The 25,840-nt window shown below is 37.2% G+C and overlaps 7 protein-coding genes, 1 long non-coding RNA gene and 1 pseudogene across 19 annotated transcripts; 6 read left to right on the top strand and 3 right to left on the bottom strand.

Moving 5' to 3' along the window:
• Positions 1 to 1,278: 1,278 nt before the first annotated feature.
• Positions 1,279 to 2,064, top strand: LOC147948733 (glutathione S-transferase T3-like; annotated as a pseudogene).
• A 2,272-nt stretch (positions 2,065 to 4,336) lies between these two features.
• Positions 4,337 to 7,595, top strand: LOC104780121 (uncharacterized). Its single transcript, XM_087484160.1, has 3 exons — positions 4,337 to 4,808; positions 6,932 to 7,155; positions 7,237 to 7,595. The coding sequence occupies exons 2-3, from the start codon at positions 6,944 to 6,946 to the stop codon at positions 7,529 to 7,531; spliced, it is 507 nt and encodes a 168-aa protein (XP_087340286.1). The 5' UTR covers positions 4,337 to 4,808; positions 6,932 to 6,943; the 3' UTR covers positions 7,532 to 7,595.
• On the top strand, positions 4,804 to 6,817 carry LOC147948732 (glutathione S-transferase T3-like). The gene has a single exon (XM_087484155.1). The coding sequence runs from the start codon at positions 5,706 to 5,708 to the stop codon at positions 6,633 to 6,635; it is 930 nt and encodes a 309-aa protein (XP_087340281.1). The 5' UTR covers positions 4,804 to 5,705; the 3' UTR covers positions 6,636 to 6,817.
• A 2,128-nt stretch (positions 7,596 to 9,723) lies between the features above and the next one.
• Positions 9,724 to 10,694, bottom strand: LOC104751369 (mitogen-activated protein kinase kinase kinase 20-like). Its single transcript, XM_010473301.2, has one exon. It carries the CDS (start codon positions 10,642 to 10,644, stop codon positions 9,724 to 9,726), a length of 921 nt encoding a protein of 306 aa, XP_010471603.1. The 5' UTR covers positions 10,645 to 10,694.
• Positions 10,695 to 11,714: 1,020 nt separating this feature from the next.
• On the bottom strand, positions 11,715 to 12,394 carry LOC147948731 (uncharacterized). Its single transcript, XM_087468342.1, has 3 exons — positions 12,385 to 12,394; positions 11,965 to 12,239; positions 11,715 to 11,894 (listed from the first exon to the last, which is right to left on the bottom strand). The coding sequence occupies exons 1-3, from the start codon at positions 12,392 to 12,394 to the stop codon at positions 11,715 to 11,717; spliced, it is 465 nt and encodes a 154-aa protein (XP_087324468.1).
• A 928-nt stretch (positions 12,395 to 13,322) lies between these two features.
• On the top strand, positions 13,323 to 15,725 carry LOC104723271 (uncharacterized). Of its 11 annotated transcripts, none has more exons than XR_015579926.1 (6): positions 13,323 to 13,523; positions 13,633 to 13,684; positions 13,793 to 14,041; positions 14,134 to 14,184; positions 14,707 to 14,747; positions 15,318 to 15,725. It is a non-coding gene; the product is annotated as an uncharacterized LOC104723271 (long non-coding RNA). The 11 variants fall into 11 exon arrangements; XR_015579933.1 differs by having other exon boundaries at positions 13,332 to 13,523; positions 14,642 to 14,747; positions 15,318 to 15,458; XR_015579929.1 differs by lacking the exon at positions 15,318 to 15,725 and adding an exon at positions 14,956 to 15,241 and having other exon boundaries at positions 13,332 to 13,523.
• A 1,965-nt stretch (positions 15,726 to 17,690) lies between these two features.
• On the top strand, positions 17,691 to 19,126 carry LOC104723262 (uncharacterized). The gene is made up of 3 exons (XM_010441593.3): positions 17,691 to 18,108; positions 18,223 to 18,652; positions 18,730 to 19,126. The coding sequence occupies exons 1-3, from the start codon at positions 18,017 to 18,019 to the stop codon at positions 19,006 to 19,008; spliced, it is 801 nt and encodes a 266-aa protein (XP_010439895.2). The 5' UTR covers positions 17,691 to 18,016; the 3' UTR covers positions 19,009 to 19,126.
• A 474-nt stretch (positions 19,127 to 19,600) lies between these two features.
• LOC104723246 (putative WRKY transcription factor 45) lies at positions 19,601 to 20,480 on the top strand. Of its 2 annotated transcripts, XM_010441584.3 has the most exons (3): positions 19,601 to 19,926; positions 20,006 to 20,053; positions 20,142 to 20,480. In XM_010441584.3, the coding sequence occupies exons 1-3, from the start codon at positions 19,782 to 19,784 to the stop codon at positions 20,177 to 20,179; spliced, it is 231 nt and encodes a 76-aa protein (XP_010439886.1). In that variant the 5' UTR covers positions 19,601 to 19,781; the 3' UTR covers positions 20,180 to 20,480. The 2 variants fall into 2 exon arrangements, with proteins under 2 accessions (XP_010439886.1, XP_010439878.1); XM_010441576.3 differs by having other exon boundaries at positions 19,608 to 20,053.
• Positions 20,481 to 21,214: 734 nt separating this feature from the next.
• LOC104723235 (uncharacterized) lies at positions 21,215 to 25,778 on the bottom strand. Its single transcript, XM_010441569.3, has 17 exons — positions 24,895 to 25,778; positions 24,567 to 24,661; positions 24,291 to 24,410; positions 24,111 to 24,200; positions 23,905 to 24,020; positions 23,687 to 23,786; positions 23,422 to 23,493; positions 23,297 to 23,344; positions 23,138 to 23,215; positions 22,943 to 23,062; positions 22,729 to 22,834; positions 22,468 to 22,631; positions 22,216 to 22,350; positions 21,945 to 22,075; positions 21,788 to 21,850; positions 21,611 to 21,689; positions 21,215 to 21,516 (listed from the first exon to the last, which is right to left on the bottom strand). Exons 1-17 carry the CDS (start codon positions 25,268 to 25,270, stop codon positions 21,469 to 21,471), a joined length of 1,941 nt encoding a protein of 646 aa, XP_010439871.1. The 5' UTR covers positions 25,271 to 25,778; the 3' UTR covers positions 21,215 to 21,468.
• Positions 25,779 to 25,840: the final 62 nt, after the last annotated feature.

Genomic DNA, 25,840 nt, shown 5'->3' with positions numbered 1-25,840 from the left:
CCACCGATTTCACCGATTTCAAGCCTATCTCCACCTTCTGTGTCTCCTGTAGCTTGTCCGGCGTCTTTGGGTTTGGGTTAACACGGACGAAATCTCGAGAGGGCTTTTCAAATTCTCCCTTCCATCTCGACGGCGACGGCGACGAAATTCTCTCGTGGATTTCTTCCTCTTTTCCACCGATTTCACGCCTATCTCCAAATTATGTGTCCTCCGTAGCTTGTCTGGCGTTTTTGGGTAGGGTTAAGACCGGACGAAATCTCGAGAGGAAGTTTTTGAATCCTCCCTTCCATCTCGACGGCGACGAAGGACCACCAATTGCAAGACGATCTCCAACTTCTGTGTCTCCCGAAGCTTGTCCGGCGGTTCAATTGTGCGAAATTTAAGGTATATCTTCTTCCTCCAATTTGAGATATATATGATTTGCTTCAGGGTTAGTCTCTGTGTATAGCTAGTTCATAGCTTTTTGTGTAGGATTATCGATTTAGCAAAAGGTTATTCTCTGGTAGTAACTTAACAAAAGTAGTTGTAACTCATAAAAGTTGAATCCCTTTACCTCAGATTAAGATATGGTAGTAACTCATACAAACTAGCTGTGTAATGTTTAGGGCAAGAGACTAGTAATCTGTAGTTAGATAGTCTGGTTAATTGATATGCTTGATTCTTGATTATGATTTCTTGTTGGGTGACATTTTTGTATGGTTTGTTCATTGTTCATGCGTATTAGTTACATAAATTGAATTGTGACTAAGGATGTACTATGTACTTGTAAGTAAAGACACCAACCGTGTAGATAGTAACTTCATATCTTTCTTCTTCATATCCGTTTTTGTCATCTTTAAATTGAATGAGCCATTAACGAGTACTTCATAGCTGTTTTTGAATTGTACTTGTCATAAATTGTGATTAGACTGTGGTTGTTAGCTCATTATGTTTTGTAACTTATTGCAAGTTACATTTTTACCTATTAAACCCCAACCATCTTCTTTCTATTTCCATTATAAATCTCTCTCATTCTCTAAGTATTTTCTATACTCATTCTCTTAGCTAATCCCTTCTATTCTATACTCATTCTCTTAGCTAATCCCTTCTATTCCATACTCATTCTCTTAGCTAATCCCTTCTACTATATACTCATTCTCTAAGTATTTTCATATGGATTCTACGAATCCATATTATCAGTCTTCTTCTTACTTAAACTTGCTTAACAGTCAAGAATCCGTTGGTAGAGATGAAAACTTTTGTTTTGAAAGTTATCAACCTTCTAGACAGAACAGCTCACAAATGCCTCCTTTCAGCTCACAACCTTCTGAGGCGCCACCTCTTTCTCAAGATACACCAGTGGAGCGCAAGTAGAGAAAGACATGGGCACCTGCTGATGATGAAGTCCTGATCTCTGCATGGCTCAACACTTCAAAGGATGCCATTGTGTCTAATCAACAAAAGGGAGGAAGCTTCTGGACGAGGATTAGCCGGTACTATGCTGACACTCCTCATGCTAGAAATAGTGGTGAACAGATGCTGGTGACACATTACAAGCAGCGTTGGCACAAGATAAATGACCAAACTAACAAGTTTTGTGCGGCAATGGCAGCTGCAGAGAGACTGAACAGTTCTGGTCATTCGGAAATTGATATCCTAAAGAATGCACATGAAATCTACTTCGCTGAGCATAAGAAGAGGTTTAACCTTGAACATTGTTGGTGTCTGTTAAAGAATGAGCAGAAATGGCTAAGCCTTAATGCTATTAACACGTCTCTATCTCAGCCTGCAACAAAGAGGAAACCAGCTGCCGAAGGTTCACAATCATCAAGCTGCAATGTTGAGGACTGTGAGAATAGGCCAGAAGGGGTCAAAGCTGCAAAGGCAAAAAGAAATAATGCTCAGTCCACAAACACGAAGAGTCTTGCTGAGTATAAGAGCATGTAGGATGTCAAGAAAGAGGAATTGGCTGAAAAGGAGAAACTACAAAAGCTGGCCATCCTAGACACTCTCTTAGCCAAAAAAGAACCCTTGAATGCGAGTGAAGAAATTATTATGAACAAGATAGTGTCTCAGTATTTCTGATATTAAATATGTGTTTGTCACAGAAGGTAGATTATTTAACCTTATTCAATGACTATGAATCATATATCAATCATGTTAGGGATCAGAGTTATGCCATAGAACAGAAGCTGGTTATGTTAGAAAATGCTTTTTCTGAGCTACGTAAAGAGAATAGGTTTAGAAATGTAACTGATGTCCTGGTTGTTGGTGTAATGGCTATTGTGTTATGTCTTCTTGGTATGTTGTTCATGTAATAACTCGGATGTGTGTTATGTAACTACTCGGATGTGTAAGAGCTAATCTTATTTCTTGTTTTGTAATGACTTGGGTTATAAAAGAGTGAGGATGTTGAGGCTCATGAGTTCTGATTATTGGCATTATATACTTGTAAAAGTTGTATAACTCACGGGTTTTGATTCTTGGCATTATGTACCTGTTAAACACGTAAAGGATGTACTTGTTTCTTGGAAGTATTTATTTTTAATGTCACGGGTTACACATTTCAATCAGAGCAAAATGCAACACCAAAGAAAAATACAATCACGGGGTGCACATAGAAGATCATTTTGGCTTTCATTATATATATGCGTCCAGATCAATTTGGCAAAAAACATTCACACTATCTCATTCTTTTCTCAATACAAGTCATTTCATCCTTTATCCTCAATACAAGCTCTCTCTTTCTCTTAAACACAAGTTTACTCTTTCCAATAATTTTTTTTTAAATGGGATCATCTTCAAACCATTATCACTACCAAGCAGATGATGCTCATTATCACTACCAAGGAGATGATGGTGATAATTTTGATGCTTATTTAGAAAATATTTATGATGCTTCGCATATTATTCCGGAACGAAACCAGCCAAACCAGAGGATATTTATCGAGCGAAACCGGGAAGAAGGCCACAATAATCTTTGGAATGATTATTTCAGTGACACTCCAACATTTCCAGAATATTTATTCCGGCGACGGTTTCGCATGCACAAGCCATTGTTCATGCGTATTGTTGAACGTCTCTCTACCAAAATCGAATATTTCCGCCAAACCCAAGATGCAACTGGACAGGCTAGTCTATCACCTATACAAAAATGTACTGCAGCAATTCGTCAATTGGCATATGGTAGTTTGTCTGACAGTGTTGACGAGTATGTACAAATTGGTGCTTCAACAGCTCGGAAATGTATGCACAAGTTTACCGCCGGCATCATCCAAGTGTTTGGAGATGAATACCTAAGACGTCCAACGCCGGAGGACCTAGAAAGACTACTCTATCAGAATGAACAGCGTGGATTTCCCGGGATGATTGGGAGCATTGACTGTATGCATTGGGGGTGGAAGAATTGTCCCACTGCTTGGAAAGGCATGTATTCACGGTCAACCGGAAAACCTACAATCGTGTTGGAAGCGGTAGCTTCGTATGACCTCTGGATATGGCATGCCTTTTTTGGAGCTCCATGTACTATGAACGATCTTAATATTCTTGATCGATCTAATGTTTTTGATGACATAATAACCGGTCAAGCTCCAGAAGTTAACTACGTTGTCAACGGAAGGGAGTACAATTTGGCGTACTATCTCACTGATGGGATTTATCCAAATTGGGCCACTTTTATTCAATCTATCCGACTTCCACAAGGTATGAAAAAATCTCTCTTTTCTAAAAAACAAGAAGCTGTGCGGAAAGATGTTGAGCATGCATTTGGAGTCTTGCAAGCTAGATTCGCCGTTATTAAAAATCCATCTCGTTTATGAGATAAATACAAAATGGCAAATGTTATAAGATCATGCATAATACTCCATAATATGATTGTCGAAGATGAACGCCATGCATACAGTTACCGAAACATTGTTTCTGAATTTCAACAAGGAGAACATGTGGATCAAACATATACCGTTGGTGCCGCCGGTGTGAGTTCAAATATCAGCACTACGATTACTCGTCAAACAAGACTTCGGGATAAACAAGCCCATGACCAACTAAAACATGATTTGATTGAGCATATTTGGACTAAATTTGGATATCTTCAAGATAATGAAGATTAATTTTATAATTTCTATGAGTTGAATAAAATGTTTGTTTTTCTTTTTATGTTTTATGTTTTCTGTTTTTGTTTTTTAAGTTGAATAAAATTTCTAAATTTTGAAAATATTATTAATTTATTCGGGAGATCAAATACAAATAGACACCAATGCTCATACTAAAAATAAGAAACTCTCATAATAATATTATTAAAATTGGGGGACCAAAACCAAGTATACACCAATGCCCATACTCTCACAAGTAGAAAAACTAAGAGCAAGTGCAATGGCGTATACACGGGCCGTCCCCCGTTATTTTTGGATTTAAATTTAAATCAAAAAGGCCCATAATCGAAGGAACGCTTCTTATTTTAGGACGTTTTTCATCCGTCAACTTCGCCACGTGTTCAACTGTGATTGGTTGTAGATTATCTCTAGGTTTTCCGAAAAACATTTCTTTGGACAAAAATTTCTTTCACTTCTTTATTTTCTCTCGACGGCGACGAGAGAGGCGATAGACATCCTCGTCGAATTCACGAAGCGATTCCGTTTCTTCTCACCAGAATTTCTTACCGAAGCCGATCTGCTGTTTCTCCCGAGGCCGGTCCGATCTTATCAACGTCTCGAAGCTTTCCTGGCGGTCCGATTTTCACTTATCTCCCGACGCGATCTTCTCTTCTCTCCCGAACCGATCTTCTCTTCTCTCCCGAAGCGATCTTCTCTTTTCTCCCGACGCTAATTAAGGTATGTCTTCTTATCTCTGATTATCGAATTAGGGTATTCCAATTAGGGTTTTCGAATTAGGGATTTCGAATTAGGGTTTTCGAATTAGGGTTTTCTAATTAGGGATTTCGAATTAGGGATTTCGAATTAGGGATTTCGAATTAGGGATTTCGAATTAGGGATTTCGAATTAGGGTTTTCGAATTAGGGTTTTCGAATTAGGGTTTTCGAATTAGGGGTTTCGAATTAGGGGTATCTATTGGTGTCTAGTTTCAATTGTTCTGTTTTTTCATGTGTAAAGATCGATTTATCTATTTATAAAGATCGATTTGTGCTTGTCTAAAGGTCAATTCGTTTCTTGATAACATGAGTATAATTAATGTTTTATTTTCTGTGTCGTTTGCTGTTGATAGTATACGAAATCGTATATTTGCAAAAATTGGTTTTAACATTGATTTGGTTAAAACATTGGTTTTTAAATTGACAAACTCTATTTTGTTTTGTTTTTTTGTCTTAATTGATAAAGAATTTTAGGATAAAGGACATTTGGTAGTTGTAATATTTTAGGTAAAACATTAATGTGTACTTCTAATAAATTGTGATTGTTGTGTAGTTGATTGTCTTTAATTTTGGTTTGGTATGTTCATAGTTTGTTGTTTTATTTGGTAGTTGTATCAAGTACTTGTCTTAAATTTTGATTAGACATTGGTTGTTAGGTCTTTATGTTTAGTTACTTATTGCAAGTTAACTTTTAAGCTATTAAACCCCAACCATCTTCTTCCTATTTCCATCAGAAATCTATTTCACTTAGTAACCCCTTCTCACTTTTACTCGCTTAACTTCTCTTCTATACTCGCTTAACTTCTCTTCTATACTTGCTTAACTTCTCATTCCTTCTCTTCTCTACTCGCTTCTTCATATGGATTCAACGAATCCCTTCTTTCAGTCTTCTTCTTACTTAAACTTGCTTAACAGTCAAGAAGAAGGTGGTTTAAATGATAACTTTCATTGGGAAAGTTATCCACCTTCTGGACAGAGCTCCCAACCTTCTCCTCGCAGCTCCCAACCTTCATCTCAAAGCTCCCAACCTTCTGAGGCGCCAACTCTTTCGCAAGAAACACCATTGGAGCGCAAGGAGAGAAAGACATGGACACCTGCTGATGATGAAGTCTTGATCTCCGCATGGCTCAACACTTCCAAAGATCCCATCGTTGCAAATCAACAAAAGGGAGGAAGCTTCTGGCAAAGGATTCAAAAATACTATGCTGACACTCCTCATGCTAGAAATGGTGGTGAACAGATGTTGACGACACATTGCAAGCAGCGTTGGCACAAGATAAATGACCAAACTAACAAGTTCTGTGCGGCATTCGCAGCTGCGGAGAGACTGAACAGCTCTGGTCATTCTGAAAATGATATCTTAAAGCATGCGCATGATATCTACTTCGATGCCCATAAGAAGAGATTTAACCTTGAACATGCTTGGTTTCGGTTAAGGTTTGAGCAGAAATGGCTCACACTAAACACCATTAACACGCCCCCATCCCAGCCTGCAACAAAGAGGAAACAAGCTGCCGAAGGTTCACAATCATCAAGCTGCAATGTTGAGGAGTATGAGAAAAGGCCAGAAGGGATTAAGGCTGCGAAGGCGAAGAGGAACAATGCTCAGTCCACAAACGTGAAGACTCTTGCTGAGTATAAGAGCATGTGGGATGTCAAGAAAGAGGAATTGGCTGAAAAGGAGAAACTGCAGAAGCTGGCCATCCTAGATACTCTCTTAGCCAAAAAAGAACCTTTAAATGCTAGTGAAGAAGTTATTATGAAGAAGATAGTGTCCCAGTATTTCTGATATTAGAGCATGTGTTTGTTGTTTGTTTTCTATGGTCATTCTAGTTACTCGGCTTATGTATTTCCTGTTTGTTTGATTTGTATTTCATGTTTTAATATTTCGTGTTGGATTTGTATTTCATGTTTTAGTATTTTCTGTTTGATTTGTATTTGCTGTTTGAAACTAAATCAATATAAGTATATTTCAATTGCTAGTAACTCGCCTATTTTAACTAAATCAGTAACTTAATCAGATTGTTAGTTCTTTAAAACAATTGTTGTACTAAATCTAATGTGCTTCTTCTTGTCTATGTTCAGGTTAAGTAAGAAATGGGACACGACTATAGCTACTCTCAGCCTGACTCATCCGATCTGGCTGATAAGCACTCAGAGGACACTGCGGAGAGAGAGCTAGATGCTTTCATTCGTATGGATGAAGCAGAGTCGAGGGTATACCCCCCTCAGCCTGAGGTGGAGCATGGATTCCCGAAGGAATGCTACTGTGGTGCGCAGCCTATTCTGTCGAACTGCTACAATAGAAGGTATGTGATATTAATGTAGTTTTGCTATTCTATCAGTCAATTTAGTTTCGCTATATATGCTAACTCTTTTACATATTGTAGGTTCTTTACATGTCCAAATGTCGATGATGGAGAGATGCATATTCACAAGTGGTGGGATGTGGCTGTAGTGGAGGAGTTGAGGGACAATGATAGAAGATATGAAGTGATGGTTGAGAAGGTAGATTACTTAACTTTGTTCAATGAATATGAATCAGAGATCAATGAGAAGATGGTTATGTTAGAGAATGTAGTTAACGAGATACGTAATGAAAATAGGTTTAGATATATAACTGATTTGCTGGTTGTTTGTGTCATGGTTATTTTCGCATGTATTTTGTTCATGTCTACTTATTAAATGAGACTTTGTAATAACTCACGGGTACTTGTTGTTTTCCTATGTATGTTGTTTTGTTTTCCTATCTCACGGGTACTTGTTGTTTTTTTAGCTATGTACTTTGTTTTGTTTTGTTATCCCACGGGAAACTTGTTGTTTTGTTTTGTTCAGACTCACGGGTTACAAAATAATGCAACTCACGGACACTAGTCTTTTCTTCCTATATATGATAACTCGTAACTCTCACCAAACAAGACCAAATCAAGAAAACATTCTCAAGAACCACCTTCTTCTATACAAAACATTCTCAACAAAACATTCTCAACAAAACATTCTCAAGCAAAATACTCATACCAAACACGATCAAACCAACAACATATTGGCAGTTATTTCTTCCTCTATATTCCTTTCTCTTCCTTTCTCTTCCTTTCTCTTTAATATAATTTACATCTTCCTTTCTTTTCCTTTCTCTTCAAATGGGATCATCTTCAAATCATTATCACTATCAAGCCGATGATAATCATTATCACTACCAAGCAGATGACAGTGATAATTTTGAGGGCTATTTAGAAAACATTTATGATGTTTCGCACATTATTCCAGAACCAAACCAGCCACACGATAGGATTTATATCGAGCGAAACCGGGAAGAAGGCCACAATAATCTTTGGAATGATTATTTTAGTGACACTCCAACATATCCAGAATATTTATTCCGGCGACGGTTTCGCATGCACAAGCCATTGTTCATGCGAATTGTGCAACGTCTCTCTACCGAAATCGAATATTTCCGCCAAACCCAAGATGCAACTGGACGGGCTGGTCTTTCACCTATACAAAAATGTACTGCAGCAATTCGTCAATTGGCATATGGTACTTCTTCTGACAGTATTGACGAGTATGTACGAATTGGTGCTTCGACAGCTCGGAAATGTTTGCACGAGTTTACCGCCGGCATCATCCAAGTGTTTGGAGATGAATATCTAAGACGTCCTACACAGGAGGATCTACATAGACTACTCTATCAGAATGAACAGCGTGGATTTCCCGGGATGATTGGTAGCATTGATTGTATGCATTGGGGGTGGAAGAATTGTCCCACGGCTTGGAAAGGCATGTATTCACGATCAACCGGAAAACCTACAATTGTGTTGGAAGCGGTAGCTTCGTATGACCTATGGATATGGCATGCCTTTTTTGGAGTTCCAGGTACTATGAACGATCTTAATATTCTTGATCGTTCTAATGTTTTTGATGACATAATAACCGGTAAAGCTCCCGAAGTCCACTACGTTGTCAACGGAAGGGAGTACAATTTGCCGTACTATCTCACCGATGGTATTTATCCAAATTGGGCCACTTTTATTCAATCTATCCGACTTCCACAAGGTATGAAAAATTCTCTCTTTTCTAAAAAACAAGAAGCTGTTCGGAAAGATGTTGAGCGTGCCTTTGGAGTCTTGCAAGCTAGATTCGCCGTTATTAAAAATCCGTCTCGCTTATGGAATAAATACAAAATGGCAAATGTTATAAGATCATGCATAATACTCCATAATATGATTGTCGAAGATGAACGACATACATACAGTTACAGAAACATTGTTTCTGAATTTCAACACGGAGAACATGTCGATCAAACATATACTGTTGGTGCTCCCGGTGTCGGTTCAAATATCAGCACTACGATTACTCGTCAAACAAGACTTCGGGATAAACAAGCCCATGACCAACTAAAACATGATTTGATTGAGCATATTTGGACTAACTTCGGACATCTTCCAAATAATGAAGATTAATTTTCAAATTTCTATGAGTTGAATAAAATGTTTGTTTTTCTTTTGATGTTTTATGTTTTATGTTTTCTATTTTTAATATCTTAATAGTATGTTTTTGTTTTAGAAATTTAAATAATTAATGTTTTCAATTTTAAAAATATTATTATTTTATTTGGGGGACTTAAAAGAAGTAGACACCAATGCTCATATTAATAATAAGAACCTTCCTAAATATTACTATTATAATTGAGGGACCAATATTGAAGGACTACCGATGCCCATGGTCTAAAACCATGGGGGCAACCAGTTAAAAGCCCAGACTCAACCGAACCTAAATTAAACTATCGAACCCTAATTTAACAGCTAGCCGCCGACACATGAATCTCCTTTCTCTTCAGGCCTCATCTCTCCACCGTTAATCAAAAAAGTTTGAGGTCTTCAAATCACAACTCCAAGTCTAGCATATTCTTCCATCTCTTTGTTCATTATGCAGGGAGGAAGCCTTGAGAAAGGATACAGAGGCATCTCTGTGAATATTGGAACAGTACAGTTTTTTTGCGCAACAAATGGATGACTCAACAGCTCTGCCGCGGTAGCCCTACGTGACGGCTGCAAAGCCATGCACCGCATCAAGAAGTCGTCTGCCACGGGAGATACAAGTATTGGAAGCCTCCACATGTAACAGTCTGGCATATTCAATGGACAACCTCCAAACATCTCAATAATCATACACCCTAGAGACCATATATCAACGGTCGACGATCCCATCTCTCCGTCAGGTCCAAGAGATTCTGGCGGCATGTACTGCTCCGTACCATGAAACAACGACCTAGAATCCGTACAAGGCTCTTTAGAGAAACCGAAATCAGCAAGCTTAAGATCCCATGGCTCTCCAACAGTGGTGGAAGGGAAGACGAGGACGTTGGCTGGCTTGAGGTCGCAGTGAACGTAGCCGTTTGAGTGAAGAGCGTCGAGTCCTTGTAGGATCATAAAAGCGGCACGTCCGATCATATTCTCAGGCATCGGCGTCCCACGAAACCGGGAGATCATATTGAAGAGAGTGCCTTTGGAGGCATACTCCGTATAGATGTGACATCTTTGTTCTGGTGGGGCGGATAAGTGAACAGCAGAGCTTAAGGCTTGGACGATGCGTGGATGATTGCGGAAACAAAGCATGATCCTAACCTCTTTATCGAAATCCTTCACTTGATTGAACGAAGAAGATGACTTCTTTGCGTAGAGTCGGAAGTTAGAATCGTGTTGGAGAGAGACACAGCCAAAGCTTCCTCTGCCAACAAAAGAGACATGCTTCAACGAAGACTCGTCTACACGCAGAGGTTTTCTCATCATCCTATCCATGGTACGTAATTAACACTCTCTTTAAATCTAGGTTTTGTTTCGATCTCTGAGTTTTCTTCTGAAACAATTGTAGTAATGGTTCAATAATAGAGTGCGATACCAATCTATTTATAAGACCTAATTAATTAAGTCGGTTGTTTCACTCCTGACTCCTGTTTCGACTTGGGATAGGAAACGCGTTTGTGTAAAAAAAAAAAGGAAATTTTCCCAATCCACCATGGATGGACCAACTCCTTATTCCTAATATATTTTCTAAATGGAAATTTTGTTACAACAAATAAAAAGTTATTACTTGAAACAGTTTATGGATTTCAAAAGCGGTTGAGACATTACAAATTATCCAGTTTATATTGTATTCATTTATTACTTACAAATTTCAAACACACAATTGTAGATTTATCTTTATTGTAAAAGATTGAACTACTAAGACTTATGTTATCTTAAAATTCATGTAAGATGATAAATATTGAGATGGCAAGGTGTTGATTGGATGAACTTGACAAACTCGTAGTTAACAATTAAATGTCCACGACACGAGCATATCCCTGAATGTTTGTATCAAGCCGCCTGAAAACCTCCTCGTCTAAGTCTAAACCGTTGTTACTACACTGATCAACAATTTTCATGGTCGCTTGTGTTCGTGTTGCAGTATTCCTTATTGAGGATATCTTGATATCAATCATATGAATGATTGATGATATGATTTACGATATGATTGAGTAAGTTAAGGTTGTAATTATAGATATTCGTATATATTAGCATTCATTGTAATGTGATACTCTAGCTCCTATCCCTTGTATAAATACCGATCCTTTCAATGTAATAAGATATCACTTCTACAAATCTCTATATGGTATGAGAGCCTTACGGTCTCTAAAGCTTTTCCTTTACGAAAAAAAAAAAACTCTTCTCTCCTTTTTTTTGTTTTTCTTCTTCGAGGTTCATCACCATGTATTCCTCACCTACGTTTAATTTTTTTCTTTTTTTGAATAATATGTAAAATTTATTCGAAAAGTTTGTTTGGTTTAAAAATGTAAACAGCTAATTCATCCTACAATTGTGAAAGTGTTTTATCTTGTGTCAAACGACAATGCGAGACAACCTGCGTATTTGCCATTGTCATGACCTTGAAGAGATAGTAGCCGTTTTCGAACTTGTTTGTCTAAACGTTTGGCAAGCAGGGTAGCGTGTGTCGGAGGATCCCCACTGAGACGAGCGTTCGGCTCCTTCCAGATGGCATGTATCGACGCCTGAAATATATATCGCAACAAAAACAAAGTTTCTTTTTTTTAAAGTCGTGTCCAGGAGTAATTGCAGTACCGTCCCCCAGTCAACCGAGAATTTTCCATGAAAGAGCTTGGACATAAGGCGTGTCCAGACCTCTTGCGAGTATGGACAACTGAAAAAGAGGTGGTCTCGCGTTTCACATGGATCTTGACAAAAGGTGCAAGTCGGATCGACTCCTGCAGACCACTGCAGCATCCGATCCCCTGTTGTGAGTTTGTTCAGAGTGGCAAGCCAATCAACCAAAGAGTACTTTGGTGTGGCGTGAGAGAACCAAATCCCTTTCCACCACACCTTCGTTTCCACCACACCTACGTTTAATTTTTGCACTATTCTTTTTCTCTTAATTTCTTTTTTGCTTATTTTTTGTCACATGCGTTTGCATGACACTGTAAAAATTTAACCTTATGCAAATGGTATTTGTAAAACGCGATTTTTGTAAACTGAGTAACTTACCTGTAAGCATCTTCCACAAGAATCACGCCATGCACCACATGCTTCACCAGAGTTAATTGACCCACATGCTTCTACACTACCTCTACAACAGAGGCTCTGCTATGGGCTCTTACATTAGAAGCGGTTTGAGCAGCTGCTTTAGTCGCAACTCGTAAATTAATGCGCATATCAAAACAAATAGACATATGCTAAGTCTCCACACTGGATGGATGTTGTTGTCTAAATAAAAAAGAACTCTACCAAAAAATATCTCCATCAGAAAACTAATATCTATCTTGATTTTATGATATTTTAATGTTGTGATATTGATAAAATTTTACATTATGTGAAAACTATCTTAAGCTTTTCATTTGGTTTTATAAATGCATTACACTAGAAATACACCCGCGGTACACCGCGGTGCTATTTTTTAAGTTTAGGTACACATAAAATAAATGACTAATTTATTTGTCTATATATGTAAATAATTAGTTTTATATTTTTAAAGTTTTTTAAATTTATAAAGTCTAATATATTGTCTGTATTGATTTTGTGACCGCGGGTTAATAATTGAAAATATCATTATTTAGCATCTGTATAATTCTATTGGATAAACTATTAGTCTTTTTTTTGTTTCTTTGTATTTGTATTTACAATGTAGTTTAAATATAATTAAAATACTATTGTTTTAAATAATTAGATGAGTTTACCATAATTTAACATCCATATTTTTGTGTGGGCAATAGTTTTTTTTTTTGTTCATATAAATATCCGTTAGATTTTGCAATATTTGTTGAAATGTAAATTTTTTCATTCAGTAAAGAAGACTTAAATCAAAAATACTAATGGACCAGGAAAATTGAATCCAAAAAATTAACGTTGATGGGTTTTAGTAATGTCCAGGCCCATTGTTATTTTTTCTGCTTCACCAAAACAATTTACGGTGGCCAAAAAAAACAAAAAAAACCAACAACAACAGAACAACGTAAAACAGAAAAAAAAGGTTGTCTCGAGAGCAAAAGTCGATTCGACAACATAGATCAGATTCAGTCGACGATGGATAAGACAACCTCTATTTTCGAATTGGAAAACCCAGAGTAAGATCCATCATCAATCTGTCTTAATGGAGTTCCCGATGTCGTCTTCAATTGATAATTGAGGTAATCTTCTAAATACTGTTTAGATTCCGATCTATTCTTTCTATTTCTGATTATAGCTCAGAAACTGTAAAGATTCCTGCTTGACTTGTTCATTTATGTCTGATTCCAGCGTTTTAGTAGAGCTTGAAAATCTATAAACGAATATGGGTATTCTTTAAAAGGTTAGAATCTGAATCTAAATCAGTGTTTTTTTTTTTAACATCTTCTAATGTTTAGATTTATATTGAAGTTTATGTTTCTCATAATTTTGTGCTTTTTAAAAAAATGAGGAACTCGAATGACGAACACTTAACCAAAGATAAGTAACGATACCTATTTCTTTATTTGTAAATACCTATGACTTATCTATCTAAAAATTCTAATCTTTTATTTTACCTGGTCAGGGTTAAATTACTTTCAGTAAGAGGAAGTCTAGAGACAACAATTGGATTGAAGTTTCGCCTAAAACTTACCATATAATTTTGGATTTCTTTTTCCTTGCAAGTAGGGAAAAATCTCTTCTACAATGGATCACTAAGGTAATATCTCTATCTGTTCTTTCTAATTCTGCGTGATAGTTATCAAATGATTTATATTCATCCTTTATTTGATCTTTGATGTATGATTATAGCTTTTGAGTGGAGCTTCGAGATATATAATCGAATTGAGTCTTCTTTCAAAGGTTTGTAGCTTTCCATCAAAGTTGATTTTGAATATTATTGTGGTTGACATGGATACATGTTTAGATCTTTTTTCAAGTTTAAGGTTTCATAAATATTTTATTTTGTTAAAAGTCAGGAAAAGAAATGAAGAACACTAAATCAAAGATAAGTAACACTAAATCACTATCCATGACCATAATTCCATTGGTAAATGACATCTTGTACAAATTCGTGGTTGGTCTGAATTGACCAGTTGCATAGCTAAGAGCAAATATCTCAATGAAAACCCAGTTACCAATAGGAAGCCTATTCACATATTTGTTTACCAATTCCTTCTTCACTGATGCATGTATCTTTTTACTCTGAAATAATGAAAGACATAAGATGCATTAGTAATAGAAAATAATTATATCTACTAAACGTAAACATTAGACCTTACCATCGAGTCTGACAATACCAACTCAAGTGTTTCACCAGTGTTTTTGGTATTTAGACGCCATGAATGGATAACCTTCACTTGAACCCTCCATGAGGTTTTGTAGGGGTGAACGTCTTTCAAGAAACCAAAAGTAGCAGCCATATTGTGAGTGATGTTTAGATGTGTTTGCTTGTGTATAATTTTCGTTTTAGGTGACTATTATTTATAGGGAAACCGATTAGGTCATATAACACATTTGTTAAGATATCAAAAAGATATGATGAAGCGAGTAATTAGGGAGATAATTATGTGTTTTGTTTTTTTATGGTATCTTTATGGGATATGTTATATTCTAAAACTTAATTCTATTTAGGTTGATTGATTTAGGAGATCCGTAATTGTTGATAACAAATTTTGGAAATCAAGCAGTTTAAACAGAAATCTCGGAGAAGATCATAGTAGAAAGGAAGAAAAATCTGTGTATTAAATTGTTGAAGATAAACGATTGTCAACTTTATATTTTTGGGTTATGTAATTTTATAAAAGGATGGGCTTGGGCTAGTCCAAACGATTGTTTTGAATATATTTTCGGATTGTAATCGTGGAGCCCAAATTTCTACTTATATTTGGGGGTCGAAATAATCTATTGTATTTTAAAATTGCTTATATTTGGAGGTCGAAATCTCTTACACATGCATGACTTAATCTTTGAGACAAGCATATGACTACTGGCAGGATCAACCAGGTAGCAATCATCGATCACGGCGATTCCCTGCCAAGCTCAAACTAACACTAAGGAAAGAGAGAACGGACGAGGTCTCGACCATCATCTTTTGTCCGAGGGACAGATTTTGCTTTGGCGGGACTGAATCGCTTCGAGTCACCGTCCATAACTTTTCCGCATCCGAGATTTCGACCGGCTGCTTATTCGCCAATGCGAACGAGGCAAATGATGTATAATTTTCGTTTTAGGTGACTATTATTTATAGGGAAACCGATTAGGTCATATAACACATTTGTTAAGATATCAAAAAGATATGATGAAGCGAGTAATTAGGGAGATAATTATGTGTTTTGTTTTTTTTATGGTATCTTTATGGGATATGTTATATTCTAAAACTTAATTCTATTTAGGTTGATTGATTTAGGAGATCCGTAATTGTTGATAACAAATTTTGGAAATCAAGCAGTTTAAACAGAAATCTCGGAGAAGATCATAGTGGAAAGGAAGAAAAATCTGTGTATTAAATTGTTGAAGATAAACGATTGTCAACTTTATATTTTTGGGTTATGTAATTTTATAAAAGGATGGGCTTGGGCTAGTCTAAACGATTGTTTTGAATATATTTTCGGATTGTAATCGTGGAGCCCAAATTTCTACTTATATTTGGGGGTCGAAATAATCTATTGTATTTTAAAATCGCTTATATTTGGAGGTCGAAATCTCTTACACATGCATGGCGTAATCTTTGAGACAAGCATATGACTACTGGCAGGATCAACCAGGTAGCAATCATCGATCACGGCGATTCCCCGCCAAGCTCAAACTAACACTAAGGAAAGAGAGAACGGACAAGGTCTCGACCATCATCTTTTGTCCGAGGGACAGATTTTGCTTTGGCGGGACTGAATCGCTTCGAGTCACCGTCCATAACTTTTCCGCATCCGAGATTTCGACCGGCTGCTTATTCGCCAATGCGAACGAGGCAAATGATGTATAATTTTCGTTTTAGGTGACTATTATTTATAGGGAAACCGATTAGGTCATATAACACATTTGTTAAGATATCAAAAAGATATGATGAAGCGAGTAATTAGGGAGATAATTATGTGTTTTGTTTTTTTTATGGTATCTTTATGGGATATGTTATATTCTAAAACTTAATTCTATTTAGGTTGATTGATTTAGGAGATCCGTAATTGTTGATAACAAATTTTGGAAATCAAGCAGTTTAAACAGAAATCTCGGAGAAGATCATAGTGGAAAGGAAGAAAAATCTGTGTATTAAATTGTTGAAGATAAACGATTGTCAACTTTATATTTTTGGGTTATGTAATTTTATAAAAGGATGGGCTTGGGCTAGTCTAAACGATTGTTTTGAATATATTTTCGGATTGTAATCGTGGAGCCCAAATTTCTACTTATATTTGGGGGTCGAAATAATCTATTGTATTTTAAAATCGCTTATATTTGGAGGTCGAAATCTCTTACACATGCATGGCGTAATCTTTGAGACAAGCATATGACTACTGGCAGGATCAACCAGGTAGCAATCATCGATCACGGCGATTCCCCGCCAAGCTCAAACTAACACTAAGGAAAGAGAGAACGGACAAGGTCTCGACCATCATCTTTTGTCCGAGGGACATATTTTGCTTTGGCGGGACTGAATCGCTTCGAGTCACCGTCCATAACTTTTCCGCATCCGAGATTTCGACCGGCTGCTTATTCGCCAATGCAAACGAGTCAAATGATGCAACGTCGAAAGGAAAACAAGAGCCGGCTTTCGTGTCCACGACTTCCCCCGCAAAGGAGATGCTACAGACAAGGGTGGCAACAAAACTCAACAATACCTTCTAGGACAAGGGTGGCAACAAAAACAACATCATCACCACAAGAAGGCATAGAAAGTATTGGCGTAAGCTTATGCTTTTATGGATCCGTTAAAACCCCCAAATTGTTCTTAATTCTACTGTAGCCTTGTTTTATTTTTTTGCCTTGGCTACTTTCCTTAGGTTGTAAACCTCAACTTTCATTTATTAATGATATTAACATGCTTAGCAAAAAAGTAATAATAATCTACTACTAATAAAAGAGATTAACTTAGGTGGACACATTAGTCAAAGATTGGTCCTTGTGTTTATTTCAAATCCCTTCTTTTTTTCAATCTATGTTAATTTTCTAATCACTGGTTAATATTTAGTTTTTCCTTTTAGGTATTTATTTCTTTAATAAAAATAATCATTATAAAAATGTTATTTTCCCCATTTTGTTTCTAAGATTTTAAAGGATTTGGAAATTAAAAAAAAAAAAAAACTTCTTTTTCTATTCTACTAACTTGACCAAATATACATATATATATATATATATATGTATAATTAATAAATGTGGAACCTACATATAAAGATTAAAATATATGATAAGGATACTGAGATATATGGAGAAACATTATTGTCATTTAATAAGTGAAAAAAACGTGTGGAGTGGAATCGTGTGATTAGGCATATCCGGAGCTGGGCAGTGAGCATTGGTGTAGTCGCTTTTAGTAACACAGTTCCGGTAAGTGAAAACGTGGATCATGTGATTAGGCATTTCGTATCATCATCATTAGGCATTTTTATAAGAATTGGTTGGAAAAAAAATTGAAATTGAATTGAATTGAGAGAATCTGTCATCTTATCCTTCTGCTGCTGCCTTTTTCTGAGTATTAAAAATGGAAATTCCGGCGAAGAGAGTGTTGATGACATCCAACGGCGACGAGGTTTCCACAAACATCGCTTTCCATCTAGCCAAACACGGTTGCAAGTGAGTAGAGTCCTCCAATTTTTCCTTCTTTTTTTTTTTGTTTCTTCTTAAGTTGGTTGAACTGGTGTGTTTAGTTTTTTATAACTCATTCTTTGTGATGGAGGGGTTGGTTAGGTTGGTTATGTTGGGAAATGTGGCTTCTCTAAGGAGCATTGTAGACAAGATTAAAGATTCCATTGAAGGATCATTCCCTGTTGAGCTGATTGGACTCGACATGGAATCTGATTCTGAACAAGTTTTCGATGCCGCTGTCCAAAAGGCATGGACTTGCTCTGGCCATTTCGATGCTTTTCTCAACTCTTATACCTACCAAGGGAAGATACAGGACATTCTTCAAGTGTCTCAAGATGAGTTCAAGAAAACCACAAAGATCAATCTCACCGCGCCTTGGTTTCTCTTGAAGGCTGTAGCCTCAAGGATGAAAGACCATGGTTCTGGAGGCTCTATTGTCTTCATGGCCACTATCGCTAGCGGACAGAGAGGTATTTACCCTGGTGCTGATGCCTACACTACAACCTCTGCTGCTATTCATCAACTCGTTCGGGTATATACTTCATCCTTCTTAAGTACATCTCCTAGCTAATATTTCAATGTCAGTTGTTGATGAATTGGGGTTTACAGGCGTCAGCCATTAGTCTAGGGAAGCACAAGATACGTGTCAACATGATATGTAGAGGGCTGCATCTGGACGATGAATATCCAGCTTCTGTGGGTAGAGATCGAGCGATCAAGATGGTCAAGGATGCTGCACCGCTCGGCCAGTGGCTTAACCCCAATACGGACCTCTACTCCACTGTTATCTACTTGATCAGTGACGGCTCACGCTTCATGACAGGCACCACTGTTTTGGTCGATGGAGCACAGTCTCTTACGCGACCCCGTCTCAAATCCTATATGTGATCTCATTTTGATAAGTATCTACTATTACAATACCATGTTTGTTTGATCAGTATCTACTATATATTGTAATTCCATGTTAATTGTGTGTGTTTCCTGGAAAAAGTGACTTTGGGATCAAGTTTGAATAACTTTGGAAGGATGAATAATTCCTCTAGGCAATGATTTTTATTTTAATACTTTTGTCAAAATCATTGCCTAGAAGAAAGCAAGTAGCCAAATTAGTCAATAACCTCAACATCATTCGAGCCCATTGTTTCGTTGAATACTTGAATCCAATCAACTTTTTGGTAGGTGAACTTGTGATACACGTGATTTGGATATAATAAGAAATTAAAAAACATCAACCTTGCTAAAACCATGCAAGCTTAAATATAAATGGTTTAGCAAATAATAAAAGAACGTTACTCTCTGAGATCTAGAAGCTATTTATTTTTGACCAATTTGAAAGTTGAATCCATTGAACCAAAAGTTTGAAAGTCCAAAGGAGTTGCATTTAGATTTAATAATAATAACAGAGTGAATTAGACGTCCTAATCAGAATGATGAGGCCGCCATACCTTTTTAAAAGTAATTCCCACCAAACTCTTTTTTCTGATGGATCCGCTAATGTAGCCATTTTCCATCCATCTCACTTCTCTGGCATCTTCGTTGCCGTCTACGTCTCTACCTCTCTTTGCCTTTCACACAGACACATATATACCCACACAGGGCATGTGTGTGTACTTTTTGGAGATTTTTCAAGTTCCCACCATAAACGCATAGGGAAGTAGGAAATGGAGGATAGGTATCAAATGTTCTTTCCATGTTCATCATCGGTGACCAAGGTTGACAACTCTGCACAGTGTGGAGCTCAGCCGACAGCATCATCATCATCGACACACCAGAACATCAACACTAATGAAGAAGACAAACCCAAGAGTAAGATGAAAAAAGAGAGAGAACCTAAGTTTTCCTTTCAGACAAGAAGCCAGGTTGATATTCTCGATGATGGATACAGGTGGAGGAAGTACGGCCAAAAAGCTGTCAAGAACAATATATTTCCCAGGTACGTACACGTACCTAATACTAGGCTTTTATGCATCTTGGTCATCATAGTTAATAGACTGATATGTATATGATTCACATATGTATAGGAGTTATTATAAGTGCACACAAGAAGGATGTAGAGTGAAGAAGCAAGTGCAGAGGTTATTAGGAGACGAAGGAGTGGTGGTTACAACTTACCAAGGTGTTCATACCCATCCTGTTGATAAACCCTCTGATAATTTCCACCACATCTTGACCCAAATGCACATCTTCCCTTCCTTTTAGTTACTTTTGCTCTTTTGCATTTCTTATATAATACTACGTACCGCATAAATCTTCGGTCCATATATGATTAGTAGGGGTTGATGAATGATGAATTAGTAGAGGAACGGGATGTAATAATCAAAAAAGTTGGGAAAGAATGCTAAACTCAAGTGTTAAGACCATTACTTTAAAACTAGCATTAACATATATATCTCAAAAACTAACCAGACTAAAACACCAAAACACTCCTTTTCATCTACCCACTAACCCTTATCTTTGGGGTACTTCAGAAGCGTCCTTTCTCCAACCTTTAGAATCCATCTCCTTTGGTCTCCGAGACACATCTAATATGTCTGCCAAAGAGAGTGTGGCTATGTTTCTACACATGTGTGGACATATAACATAACACAAAGGAATGCAATGCGTACATTCGGGCATTCAGCTGATATGCAAGTACATCGGGCATTTGCACCAAATCTGACGGCTCTTATGCAAGTACATCCAAAATTGCAAGCTGAACGACGTTATTGGCAATATTTTAAAGGATTTATTAGTGCAATCGATGGGACACATGTTCCCGTCATGGTTTCTGGACAACAGAAACAAAGATACTGGAATAGGCACGGTAAAAACAATTGTGAACATCCTCGCAATATGTAACATAGACATGATATTTACATATAATTATGTTGGTATTCCGGGATCTGCACACGATGCCAAAGTTTATAAAAGTGACTTACCCTTAAACATCTTCACGAGAATCACCGCCTCGCGGTCCAACTGGACCGCATAGAGCTGTCCAACTGTACTTCCTACGGCATTGGATCGGTAGGTCCCTTTCCATGTCGAGCAATACGCGGTCCTAACCGTTTTGCTCATGGTGGATATAATAGTCACCAGAATCATGATCATAATGTTTATATAAAAATAGTCATTTGCACAAACTGCTTCTAATGTCAGACTGAAAAGCACGTACAAGATAAGACATTACAAAAAACAACAGCAACGTACTAACCAAGGCCAGCTTCAACTTCAATTCAGTGATTAGAGATACATATTTTATACATCACTTTGAGCTTAAGAATTGCCTATTGTTACATTTCTATCCACAGTTTTTCATCCGGAAATATTACAACACACAACTGAGTTGCCTCTATTTGGGCACAATCGCTAGTTTTCCATACCCGCATCTGGAAGCGGAGAATCGTGAGCCAGTGACTGCATAGGAGAGAAACAAAATGAGTGAGTTTAATTAGCATCTGCCTCAAATTTCGTTTGTACCTATTATGATAAATCTGATTTATTCTCTTACCTGCTCTTGTGAGCGGAAATACATGAAAGGCGTGTAGTTGAGGAAGTTGGAGACTCTTGATGTGTATATATCAGCATACCTGAAACCAATTTTGAGGGAATTGTAAGTGACGGGTTAAATGCGAGCTTGGTTTGAGCTTAAAAGTTGCTCAGAAATGCAGAGAAGAGGAATAAATACTTTTCTATTTGTCTCATCAAGTGGCTTTTATCCCACAAACCCGCCCGTGAGAGGAAGCCCCACCTGGAAAACAGCCCAAGAATTATAGGTTAGACAGATCCTTTTCTAGGTTTCCCGAGTCACCTAACTACGATTTGTTTTGCCTTTGTTTCTCTACCTTTTGTTGAAGAGCTCGCCGTCTGATTCCAGCATTAGACCAATCTTGTCATCTAGTCTTTGCATTACAATAAGAAGCTTCTGCATGGTCTCTGTCAGTTCTTGATCATCCAAGTTGGTAGCAGCGAGTGTCTAGAAGAAAAAGATAAAGGGATAACTTCATGAGAACCTTCCATCACGAAACTCTAATCTTATAGCTGAACATACTACCCATTGTATCTAACACAGGATATACAACATGAACTCTGGACATTGTAAGGATATAAACAAACCTGAGCAGGACGGCCTTTGCTTCGTCTTTGAAGAGCAAGCCGGAGCTGGTTAAATAGATCTCCAACAACCTCTTTTTGATTTATAAGCTCTATTAGCTCTTCTCGGTGACCACGACTGCCAATTAGAGCCTTATACTGTAACGAAACAAGACCAAATCATTTATTTTCTTTTCTATTACTTCAACGAATGAAAGGCGAAAGCCCTCCAAGCTCTGTCATCTATTGATTGTAGTTCATAACAATTATCCAAACCTCTTCTTCCAGTTCACGGCAAATCAGTGCAGTTCGCCACCTGAGATGGACTTTGGATACACTGACATCAGTGTAGATGTGGTCACCAACATACAAAATCTCATCTCCATGAACGTTTAGTGAACTCTCTATCATTTGAGCACTTCCTCCCGAATACAAACCTCCTAGGGGAGACAAGCAGTGAGAGAGAGAAAAAAAAATTTAGAATTTCTCCACAGCAAAATTATCTACTTACATTCAGTAGAAACAATGAGAAATAACCTGTTTCAGCCTTGAAGCATGGACGCATCAAACCCTCTCCTGTCACAACCTCGTACAAAGGGTGTGACATCTGGAAGAACTCTGGCTTCCTAGCAGAAACTATAACCTACGTAGAAACATGAATGTTAAAGTAGTAGATTCTAATGCAAACTAGTCTCTGGAAAAACAAACTGCTTTACAACTTAAACGCAGAAACAAATTTGTGTTTGCTCACCATGTCAAAAAGATCTCGCCAGTCCATGTCATTGGGAAGGAATTTGTTAAATGAGTGCTTCATCATTTTGTCTGTGTAGTGATAATCCGAGTTTGTGATAAGCAAGAGCTTTTTACCAGCCTATGAGCGAACAGGACATTATTAACAACTGAAACAATCATGATTATATATATTGTGCGAAAACTGAAACATTACCTCCTTTTGATCTAAAAGAGCTAAAGGTAATTCGGGGTCTGGCTCTACAAATAGTTCTGGCTTGGACATGATCTCACTCTGCAAAGTAACTGTCATTTACAATGGGCCTGAGAAAACTGATCTTTAAGAAAATGATTAAAGGATGGACAAACTATCAACCTTGAGTTGTCCTTCAACATGTGCTCTGAAGAGAGCTTTTGCAACAGCCTGAAAACATTAATTAGAGATAAAGAATACGCAAACCGTTCAGTTTAAAGAAATTTAGGTGCTATGAAACACAAAACCTTGTAAAGTCCTTTATAGTCAAGCGTGCCAAGATCTGCCGAAATACATCCATCATCCAATCTATCCACCATCTGAAATCATTTGAACTATAATTACTCAGCAGAAACCTATGAGGAAAGTTTTGCAGGAAGACATTCATGGCGGTGAAGAAGCATTGATAAAATGGATATGAATATTATATGCACTATAAATCAAGAAAGTAAATTATGTCCACAATTAACTGCGAGTTATTCAGCAACTATTTCTTGTAAGAAAAGAACGTACTTGTGCATAAGCCAGAGCCTCTGAAACAGAAAAAAATGTATTGAGAAACTCCCATCGACTCTGGTTCCGCAGGTCAACTAACTCCCTTCCATAGATCTCACTTTCATACAAACAAAGACAATAAGAGGATGAGACTTCCTTCAAATAAAGAACAAGGACTCTGAAACTGTCTTTTCTTTTATTTCACGTTACCAACGGTGTTAAAAAGCCAAATATACCTGACAGCTTTATTTGATAACATATTTGTACCGTGCATGGCTCTCTTCACATACCCAAATCTATCGGCCTTGACTAAATTACCTTTCTCTTTGTCAATCATGAGACCCCTGATAACCTATAATAAGAGAAGACATATTTTGGTCTTAGTACAGAGAGAATACTACAGTGTAGAACCTTTCAACTAACACCAGAATAAACACATCACCAGTTCCGGATCAAAAGCAAGTCCATCAACAGGGAAACCCATGCTCTTTAGATTTTCCATGCAGTAGTCATAAGCTTTTCCTTCCCAAGCCTAAACAAGACCATACACTAACGTCAATTATGGGTTTCTTTTCTGCATACATCTTTCCTACTTATTAATAATAAAATAAAAAGGACTCACCATGACATTGTAGTGCATCAAAGTATAATCCATATCATATCCAATGGCACTAATGGACCGTAGATTCAAGGTACGACTACAAAAAATACCACGAGGAGAGTGTTGCGCAGAGAAAGGACCCTACAATATCAAGCATTAAAATTTTGAGATGCCAGAAAGCGAAACATCCTCATCAGACACAAAGAACTCGGTACATTTATGTGTTAGAAACAACACTGCTCCTCAAACTCCAAATACAAAAATACAACACAACATTATAAGGATTAGATAACGAACTTGGATACCCAACTCTCTAATCAGGTTTTCAGCGGCTTGAGCCTCTGTTCTCGCTACCTCCTCAATTGGACCTTCCAATGTAGCTTGCCCATCTCCTACATCACAGTTACATTTTCTAATCATGAGACTGCATAACAGAAAAATGTAAGCTTTTTTTACTCGTACAACGTGACAGCCACAACAAAGGTTCAACCTTTTTAGCTCTTATTCATCTCAGTCAACCAAAATCAAGTTCCGTAACTAAAGACCAAATCTTTTTTCAAACATTCCACTAAAAACCCAAATTGAATTTTTGAAAACTAGCAAAAGATGATGGAAGATTGTATACCAAAGGACTGAAGTGGGTCAAGCTTGAGATTCAAATCTCCCTTAGTGCTCTGACCCAGATAGTCAACTTCATACTTGGACGAAGTAGTAACCGAGAAAACGTCGTCACCAACAGCCACGCGTCCACCGTCAGCTCCTGCGGCTCTGCAACTTACCATCCTTCTACTAGATCTCCTCTTGTTACTTCTCCTGAAATCAGACAATTCCGCAGCAGGACAAGAAGGAAACTTCATCTTCGTTGCCATACCTCTCCACAGAAGCATTTTGTCGAACACTTGATCGGCACATAGATTCATTCTCGTCGTGCCTCCTCGTTTCACTTTTGGCGTACTGTAAAGGGATGAGAGTTGGGGAACGTTAACTGAGAAATTAGGCATCTCCTAAACTCAAGAAAAACGACAGAACATCGACGTTTGAATTCGTAAAATGGCGTGATGTTTTTAACTTCTAGGAGATGAGAGTGAGAGGAGATGTTGATCCTCTCGGATAAAAAAGGACACGACACAATCCAAATTTGGTATCAGAATCTATTCGCATGAATAGCGCAGACAAAATCTCTTCCTCTCATTTTCCTAATTCATTAAAAAATAAATTAAAAAATCAAATAAAAAAGCACTCATGAAACTACTAATTAATACTCCCTCTCTCTCTCTCTCGCATATATCGATGTTTTAGAGAATTTTATTTGTCCCTCAAAAATTGATTTTCTATAATTTTAAATTTATTAAAGTTAATATTTTGTAAACTTTAAAAATAATCATTGAAACAATTTAAATTTTTGAATTGTTATTGGTCTAAAATTAAATAATATATTTTAGTGAGAGAAAATAATATAGTTAAAACCAGTAATCATTGTTTTTTTAAAATATATAAAAACTTCTCAACATCAAACTATGAGGAACATATTGAGTAGCTTTCTTTATGTTATAATTAACAAGTCACTTTAC

The sequence above is a fragment of the Camelina sativa genome, chromosome 2 (genome assembly GCF_030686135.1).
Source record: "Camelina sativa cultivar CO46 ecotype springtype chromosome 2, ASM3068613v1".
NCBI classification, from domain to species: Eukaryota; Viridiplantae; Streptophyta; class Magnoliopsida; order Brassicales; family Brassicaceae; genus Camelina; species Camelina sativa.
Note: the sequence above shows the minus strand (reverse complement) of the source record. Positions and strands in the feature narration are given on the sequence as shown.

Excerpts from the sequence above, each read along its gene's own strand:
- LOC147948732 (XM_087484155.1), top strand. The coding sequence starts at position 5,706 with ATGGATTCAACGAATCCCTTCTTTCAGTCTTCTTCTTACTTAAACTTG.
- LOC104780121 (XM_087484160.1), top strand. The coding sequence starts at position 6,944 with ATGGGACACGACTATAGCTACTCTCAGCCTGACTCATCCGATCTGGCT. Across the intron at positions 7,156-7,236 it reads TCGAACTGCTACAATAGAAG|GTTCTTTACATGTCCAAATG; the intron begins GTATGTGATATT and ends TACATATTGTAG.
- LOC104751369 (XM_010473301.2), bottom strand. The coding sequence starts at position 10,644 with ATGGATAGGATGATGAGAAAACCTCTGCGTGTAGACGAGTCTTCGTTG.
- LOC147948731 (XM_087468342.1), bottom strand. Across the intron at positions 11,895-11,964 it reads TCTCGGTTGACTGGGGGACG|GCGTCGATACATGCCATCTG; the intron begins GTACTGCAATTA and ends TATATATTTCAG.
- LOC104723262 (XM_010441593.3), top strand. The coding sequence starts at position 18,017 with ATGGAAATTCCGGCGAAGAGAGTGTTGATGACATCCAACGGCGACGAG. Across the intron at positions 18,109-18,222 it reads CTAGCCAAACACGGTTGCAA|GTTGGTTATGTTGGGAAATG; the intron begins GTGAGTAGAGTC and ends GGGGTTGGTTAG. Across the intron at positions 18,653-18,729 it reads CTATTCATCAACTCGTTCGG|GCGTCAGCCATTAGTCTAGG; the intron begins GTATATACTTCA and ends TGGGGTTTACAG.
- LOC104723246 (XM_010441576.3), top strand. The coding sequence starts at position 19,782 with ATGGAGGATAGGTATCAAATGTTCTTTCCATGTTCATCATCGGTGACC. Across the intron at positions 20,054-20,141 it reads AAGAACAATATATTTCCCAG|GAGTTATTATAAGTGCACAC; the intron begins GTACGTACACGT and ends ACATATGTATAG.
- LOC104723235 (XM_010441569.3), bottom strand. The coding sequence starts at position 25,270 with ATGCCTAATTTCTCAGTTAACGTTCCCCAACTCTCATCCCTTTACAGT. Across the intron at positions 24,201-24,290 it reads TGATGCACTACAATGTCATG|GCTTGGGAAGGAAAAGCTTA; the intron begins GTGAGTCCTTTT and ends GGTCTTGTTTAG. Across the intron at positions 22,076-22,215 it reads GCAAAGGCCGTCCTGCTCAG|ACACTCGCTGCTACCAACTT; the intron begins GTTTGTTTATAT and ends TTTTTCTTCTAG.